The sequence below is a fragment of the Oncorhynchus mykiss genome, chromosome 3 (assembly GCF_013265735.2).
Source record: "Oncorhynchus mykiss isolate Arlee chromosome 3, USDA_OmykA_1.1, whole genome shotgun sequence".
In the NCBI taxonomy this organism is placed as follows: domain Eukaryota; kingdom Metazoa; phylum Chordata; class Actinopteri; order Salmoniformes; family Salmonidae; genus Oncorhynchus; species Oncorhynchus mykiss.
This window is the reverse complement of record NC_048567.1, coordinates 73,761,592-73,769,792: the sequence shown is the minus strand read 5'-3', so window position 1 is coordinate 73,769,792 and position 8,201 is coordinate 73,761,592. Positions and strand designations below refer to the sequence as shown.

Sequence of the window (8,201 nt, the reverse complement as noted above, 5' to 3'; positions counted from 1 at the left end):
AGGGATGCAGTAGAGTGTCACAACAGGAGGAGGTGGAACATAAGAAGAGAGAGGGATGCAGCAGAGTGTCACAACAGGAGGAGGTGGAAGATAAGAAGAGAGAGGGATGCAGCAGTGTCACAACAGGAGGAGGTGGAAAATAAGAAGAGAGAGGGATGCAGTAGAGTGTCACAACAGGAGGAGGTGGAAAATAAGAAGAGAGAGGGATGCAGTAGAGTGTCACAACAGGAGGAGGTGGAACATAAGAAGAGAGAGGGATGCAGCAGTGTCACAACAGGAGGAGGTGGAAAATAAGAAGAGAGAGGGATGCAGCAGTGTCACAACAGGAGGAGGTGGAACATAAGAAGAGAGAGGGATGCAGTAGAGTGTCACAACAGGAGGAGGTGGAAATTAAGAAGAGAGAGGGATGCAGCAGTGTCACAACAGGAGGAGGTGGAACATAAGAAGAGAGAGGGATGCAGTAGAGTGTCACAACAGGAGGAGGTGGAAAATAAGAAGAGAGAGGGATGCAGTAGAGTGTCACAACAGGAGGAGGTGGAAATTAAGAAGAGAGAGGGATGCAGTAGAGTGTCACAACAGGAGGAGGTGGAAGATAAGAAGAGAGAGGGATGCAGTAGTGTCACAACAGGAGGAGGCGGGAAATAAGAAGAGAGAGGGATGCAGTAGTGTCACAACAGGAGGAGGTGGAAGATAAGAAGAGAGAGGGATGCAGTAGAGTGTCACAACAGCAGGAGGTGGAAAATAAGAAGAGAGAGGGATGCAGTAGAGTGTCACAACAGCAGGAGGTGGAAAATAAGAAGAGAGAGGGATGCAGTAGAGTGTCACAACAGGAGGAGGTGGAACATAAGAAGAGAGAGGGATGCAGTAGAGTGTCACAACAGGAGGAGGCGGAAAATAAGAAGAGAGAGGGATGCAGTAGTGTCACAACAGGAGGAGGTGGAAGATAAGAAGAGAGAGGGATGCAGTAGAGTGTCACAACAGGAGGAGGTTGAACATAAGAAGAGAGAGGGATGCAGTAGAGTGTCACAACAGGAGGAGGTGGAAGATAAGAAGAGAGAGGGATGCAGTAGAGTGTCACAACAGGAGGAGGTTGAACATAAGAAGAGAGAGGGATGCAGTAGAGTGTCACAACAGGAGGAGGTGGAACATAAGAAGAGAGAGGGATGCAGTAGAGTGTCACAACAGGAGGAGGTGGAAGATAAGAAGAGAGAGGGATGCAGCAGTGTCACAACAGGAGGAGGTGGAACATAAGAAGAGAGAGGGATGCAGCAGAGTGTCACAACAGGAGGAGGTGGAAAATAAGAAGAGAGAGGGATGCAGTAGAGTGTCACAACAGGAGGAGGTGGAACATAAGAAGAGAGAGGGATGCAGCAGTGTCACAACAGGAGGAGGTGGAACATAAGAAGAGAGAGGGATGCAGTAGAGTGTCACAACAGGAGGAGGTGGAACATAAGAAGAGAGAGGGATGCAGTAGAGTGTCACAACAGGAGGAGGTGGAACATAAGAAGAGAGAGGGATGCAGCAGTGTCACAACAGGAGGAGGTGGAACATAAGAAGAGAGAGGGATGCAGTAGAGTGTCACAACAGGAGGAGGTGGAACATAAGAAGAGAGAGGGATGCAGTAGAGTGTCACAACAGGAGGAGGTGGAACATAAGAAGAGAGAGGGATGCAGCAGTGTCACAACAGGAGGAGGTGGAACATAAGAAGAGAGAGGGATGCAGTAGAGTGTCACAACAGGAGGAGGTGGAAAATAAGAAGAGAGAGGGATGCAGTAGTGTCACAACAGGAGGAGGCGGAAAATAAGAAGAGAGAGGGATGCAGTAGAGTGTCACAACAGGAGGAGGTGGAAAATAAGAAGAGAGAGGGATGCAGTAGAGTGTCACAACAGGAGGAGGTGGAAGATAAGAAGAGAGAGGGATGCAGTAGTGTCACAACAGGAGGAGGTGGAAGATAAGAAGAGAGAGGGATGCAGTAGAGTGTCACAACAGGAGGAGGTGGAAGATAAGAAGATAGAGGGATGCAGTAGTGTCACAACAGTAGGCGGAAAATAAGAAGAGAGAGGGATGCAGTAGAGTGTCACAACAGGAGGAGGTGGAAGATAAGAAGAGAGAGGGATGCAGTAGAGTGTCACAACAGGAGGAGGTGGAACATAAGAAGAGAGAGGGATGCAGTAGTGTCACAACAGGAGGAGGTGGAAGATAAGAAGAGAGAGGGATGCAGTAGAGTGTCACAACAGGAGGAGGTGGAACATAAGAAGAGAGAGGGATGCAGTAGAGTGTCACAACAGGAGGAGGTGGAACATAAGAAGAGAGAGGGATGCAACAGAGTGTCACAACAGGAGGAGGTGGAACATAAGAAGAGAGAGGGATGCAGTAGTGTCACAACAGGAGGAGGTGGAACATAAGAAGAGAGAGGGATGCAGTAGTGTCACAACAGGAGGAGGTGGAACATAAGAAGAGAGAGGGATGCAGTAGTGTCACAACAGGAGGAGGCGGAAAATAAGAAGAGAGAGGGATGCAGCAGTGTCACAACAGGAGGAGGCGGAAAATAAGAAGAGAGAGGGATGCAGTAGAGTGTCACAACAGGAGGAGGCGGAAAATAAGAAGAGAGAGGGATGCAGTAGAGTGTCACAACAGGAGGAGGTGGAAGATAAGAAGAGAGAGGGATGCAGTAGAGTGTCACAACAGGAGGAGGCGGAAAATAAGAAGAGAGAGGGATGCAGTAGAGTGTCACAACAGGAGGAGGTGGAAGATAAGAAGAGAGAGGGATGCAGTAGAGTGTCACAACAGGAGGAGGTGGAACATAAGAAGAGAGAGGGATGCAGTAGTGTCACAACAGGAGGAGGCGGAAAATAAGAAGAGAGAGGGATGCAGTAGAGTATCACAACAGGAGGAGGTGGAAGATAAGAAGAGAGAGGGATGCAGTAGAGTGTCACAACAGGAGGAGGTGGAAAATAAGAAGAGAGAGGGATGCAGTAGTGTCACAACAGGAGGAGGCGGAAAATAAGAAGAGAGAGGGATGCAGTAGAGTGTCACAACAGGAGGAGGTGGAAGATAAGAAGAGAGAGGGATGCAGTAGAGTGTCACAACAGGAGGAGGTGGAAAATAAGAAGAGAGAGGGATGCAGTAGTGTCACAACAGGAGGAGGCGGAAAATAAGAAGCGAGAGGGATGCAGTAGAGTGTCACAACAGGAGGAGGTGGAAGATAAGAAGAGAGAGGGATGCAGTAGTGTCACAACAGGAGGAGGTGGAACATAAGAAGAGAGAGGGATGCAGTAGAGTGTCACAACAGGAGGAGGTGGAAGATAAGAAGAGAGAGGGATGCAGTAGTGTCACAACAGGAGGAGGTTGAACATAAGAAGAGAGAGGGATGCAGCAGAGTGTCACAACAGGAGGAGGTGGAAGATAAGAAGAGAGAGGGATGCAGCAGAGTGTCACAACAGGAGGAGGTGGAAGATAAGAAGAGAGAGGGATGCAGTAGCGTCACAACAGGAGGAGGTTGAACATAAGAAGAGAGGGGGATGCAGCAGAGTGTCACAACAGGAGGAGGTGGAAGATAAGAAGAGAGAGGGATGCAGCAGAGTGTCACAACAGCAGGAGGCGGAAAATAAGAAGAGAGAGATGCAGCAGAGTGTCACAACAGGAGGAGGTGGAAAATAAGAAGAGAGAGGGATGCAGCAGAGTGTCACAACAGCAGGAGGTGGAACATAAGAAGAGATAGGGATGCAGCAGAGTCACAACAGCAGGAGGTGGAACATAAGAAGAGAGAGGGATGCAGCAGTGTCACAACAGGAGGAGGTGGAACATAAGAAGAGAGGGATGCAGCAGAGTCACAACAGCAGGAGGTGGAACATAAGAAGAGATAGGGATGCAGCAGAGTCACAACAGCAGGAGGTGGAACATAAGAAGAGAGAGGGATGCAGCAGTGTCACAACAGGAGGAGGTGGAACATAAGAAGAGAGGGATGCAGCAGAGTCACAACAGCAGGAGGTGGAACATAAGAAGAGAGAGGGATGCAGCAGTGTCACAACAGGAGGAGGTGGAAAATAAGAAGAGAGAGGGATGAGGGAAAAGGAGTTTGATGGCAAGCCTAGGAGTCTTGTTGAGAAATGTGACTTGAGTTGCAGATGCCTTGATTCAGTCATCGCTATATCTTCCCAATTTCACCTCCAAACATATAGCAAGCGCAATACTCAATACTCACAGGGTATACTCAATCCTCACAGGGTATATTCAATACTCACAGGGTATACTCAATACTCACAGGGTATACTCAATACTCACAGGGTATACTCAATACTCACAGGGTATATTCAATACTCACAGGGTATTCTCAATACTCACAGGGTATACTCAATACTCACAGGGTATACTCAATACTCACAGGGTATACTCAATACTCACAGGGTATACTCAATACTCACAGGGTATACTCAATACTCACAGGGTATACTCAATACTCACGGGGCATGACAGTGAGGGTGAAGTTTGAGCTGGCAGATCGGACCTGGTTGGTCGCGGTGCAGATGAAGAAACCGGAAGTCTCCATGGAGATATTAAACAGAGATAGAACACCATTCTCTGAAAGAATGGAGGAATCAGGAAGTTAAAATTCAGAGTGGACAGCTGCACGTACACACTGATAAACAAATCAGGAAGTTTTGGTAATAACCTCAGCGGCCCTGCCATTATTCTATGGCTTGTTTGAAGTAAAGATGAACACCAAGCACACACAAACACACAAAACATACTCTCCGTGGTCCTCGGTGGGAATACTCTGGGAGTATTCCTGACATCGTTTGTTTTCCAGCTATAGGTCGGGGCAGGAGAGCCCTCCTCAGACACACAGGTCAGGTTGATGTTGTTCCAGTACTCTGCTTCGCCCTGTACGCTGACGACGGGCACGGAGGGAGCCACTGGAGAGGGAAGCAGACATCACATCATATTGTGTTTTTTTTTATAAGTGGTCCAGTAGAGGGCAGCGGAGTCCTAATCAACACCCTAGAGAGCCATCTTGCTAAAGGAAACTTTAAGAACATCTTAGGAGTTTTTTCCTTTTCCTTTGACATGACAAGACACAGAATTTAAGTTATCCGTTCCATCTTTAAACAGATGGAACCTTTTCACCCACACCAGACTTCAAACTATCATACTACTATTTCTCTACAAGGACTACATGTATCTACCACTGTCTTACCAAGGACTACATGTATCTACCACTGTCTTACCAAGGACTACATGTATCTACCACTGTCTTACCAAGGACCACATGTATCTACCACTGTCTTACCATGGACTACATGTATCTACCACTGTCTTACCAAGGACTACATGTATCTACCACTGTCTTACCAAGGACCACATGTATCTACCACTGTCTTACCAAGGACCACATGTATCTACCACTGTCTTACCAAGGACCACATGTATCTACCACTGTCTTACCAAGGACTACATGTATCTACCACTGTCTTACCAAGGACCACATGTATCTACCACTGTCTTACCAAGGACCACATGTATCTACCACTGTCTTACCAAGGACCACTAGTTCGGTGGTGGCGGAAGGCGTCCCCTCCTCGTCTCCAGGGATCTGCACCCTGCACTGCCACAGCCTGTTCTCCTGCATGGACACCTTGCGGAGGGTCAGGGTGCTCCGCCCTCCAGTGATGTCATGGGTCATCTCTGCTCGGTCTTTATAGGAAGGCTTGATGTCCACTTGATTGTTGATAGAGTAGAATGTGGCAATAACAATCTACACGAATCAGGGAGACACAAAATATTGAACACATTCTGCACATAGCCTTTTTTTTCACCTTACTTGTGATATAATCTCCAAAAAACTCTAAAATGTGATGATTTAGTGCCTCTAGGGCCATTCAGATGGCTGATTGAGGACCTGTTACTGAAGAATGTTCGTTTTCTATAATTGTGTTTTGTATCTCAGTTGTGATTTTAGTTGGGTATTGATGTGTACATTTTGTTTACGAGGCTCGTCTTTAAAAGAGACTGTGGTCTCAGCATGACTCCCTGTCAAAATAAAGATTCAATAAAATGTGGCTGTATTTAGTCTTCTATGGGCGATATTAGCTTATCATGTGCACCTGAAAACTTTCGAGTTGACCCAACTGTTGTCCTTCTAATGATCTTTATTTCACATTTAACTTTGTGTTTCCGTCTGTCGAGAAACAGCGACAATGGTAGCAAAGCTTTTACATTGATCAAATGGAGCCATCTCTTGTCTTCTGACTGACCTTCGGATCAACAGGGCTATCAGCCTCCATGGACCATGTGACGATAACCAATGTGGAGGGGGTGGATTGTGCAGCAGGAATGAAACTACACACCAGGGTGACATCATCGCCTCGCGCAACCTCATATGTAGGTTGTCCAATGGCCACCTGTAGGCCTCTGGCAGAGGAGAAAACTAAAAAGAAATCAGATGTATTCTATTCATCTCAAGACTCACATATTTCTCTAGATCACTTTCGAATGTATTGTATAGTTGCATATCATTGTATAGGCCTATGGAATTTTTAAATATAAAATTCTGACTAAGATTTACACATACTGAACAAGAATATACTGAACGCATAAATGATGACATAATTATTTATTTTTTTAACAGTTGCTAGTTAAAGATGAACCTACAGCCTGTCAAACAAAAGTGGAAATATCTTAGACAGGATTGGGGAAGTGATTATGTTCGCCATTGATTCAACACACTGAATCAAGACATACTAGACCTATGCAAAATGAAATACCCCTAACAAAACAAAATCCTTCAAGCACAGGACAAGAACAACAAACATCCTAAATCCATCAAATACACGATATAGCAAATGTAGAAAATTGAATAAATGGCACATTTCTTCCCTTAGTTCCGGGAGAGAATACTTTTATTATCTTTTTCATGTGGTTAATGATTAACCAGGGTGTTGAAACTGCAACGTGACATACAAGACAGGGATAGACGAAGCAAAGCAGCTGTGATGTAGTACATCTATCCATATGATTTGATTGCCAGTGACTTCCCCCCTACAGTAGTCTGGGGGAAAAGGTGTTGGCCGTTTTGGAGTTAATAACTAAAAGATTACAAAAGAAATTGAGATGGCTACACATACCTGCAAGTATGAAAAATAGTATCATTGTCGATGTCCCCTTTTCAATCACCCACAGGAATAGTGTTGCAGTCCTCTCAGGTGTCAAATGTCCAATATTGGTGCTCCAAGCGCACCTCACTCAGGTAAACCAAACTGCAGGCACCTGGCGTGTATTTATTACGTCTCGCAACGGAAACCGTTTACCTTCTAAGAACTAAACGGAAGCAAAAGGAAAAAAAGCGGGAGGGATCTTTAAAAAAATAAAAAATAAACCTTTATATTATCAGGGAGTCATACTGAGGCCAAGATCTCTTTCACAGATGAGCCCTGAATTATATAAATTGCAAAAAATACAAACATCTAAATCTAAATACAAAATGCAAGCAGAAAGAAAGAAAAACACGCTCATAAAAAATAAAAAAACACATTCATCAGAAATAAGGTCCTCAATCATCTTTCTGAGTTACCCTAGAGGCACCAGAACATCACATTCATCAGTAATAAGGTCCTCAATCATCTTTCTGAGTTACCCTAGAGGCACCAGAACATCACATTCATCAGTAATAAGGTCCTCAATCATCTTTCTGAGTTACCCTAGAGGCACCAGAACATCACATTCATCAGTAATAAGGTCCTCAATCATCTTTCTGAGTTACCCTAGAGGCACCAGAACATCACATTCATCAGTAATAAGGTCCTCAATCATCTTTCTGAGTTACCCTAGAGGCACCAGAACATCACATTCATCAGAAATAAGGTCCACAATCATCTTTCTGAGTTACCCTAGAGGCACCAGAACATCACATTCATCAGTAATAAGGTCCACAATCATCTTTCTGAGTTACCCTAGAGGCACCAGAACATCACATTTAAGAACATTTTGAAGATTGTTCCACAAATAAGGTGGAGGACAACTAAAAGCTGATTTACCTAACTCAGTAGAGACCAAAGTATTTTCTAGAGATGTCTAAAGATGACTTATGATGTTAGGTACAGTGGGACTTTTTGTAGAAGGGCTTTATACATGAACACATAGCAATATATCAACCTATGTGACATCAAAGAGGGCCAACCAACTTTCTGTTAGAGAATGCAGTG

General features: G+C 45.0%; 1 protein-coding gene across 1 annotated transcript in view; it reads right to left on the bottom strand.

Annotated features, from left to right (window-relative positions):
* The window catches only part of LOC110520565 (cell surface A33 antigen), an 11,961-nt gene extending 4,649 nt beyond the window's left edge, over positions 1 to 7,312 (bottom strand). The window contains exons 1-5 of the mRNA XM_036975154.1: positions 7,125 to 7,312; positions 6,255 to 6,427; positions 5,539 to 5,755; positions 4,752 to 4,916; positions 4,465 to 4,581 (exon numbers count right to left, since the gene is read on the bottom strand). Of these exons, the coding sequence (XP_036831049.1) occupies positions 4,465 to 4,581; positions 4,752 to 4,916; positions 5,539 to 5,755; positions 6,255 to 6,427; positions 7,125 to 7,149 (697 nt within the window). The 5' untranslated portion in view covers positions 7,150 to 7,312. The remainder of the gene's footprint in view (positions 1 to 4,464; positions 4,582 to 4,751; positions 4,917 to 5,538; positions 5,756 to 6,254; positions 6,428 to 7,124) is intronic.
* Positions 7,313 to 8,201: the final 889 nt, after the last annotated feature.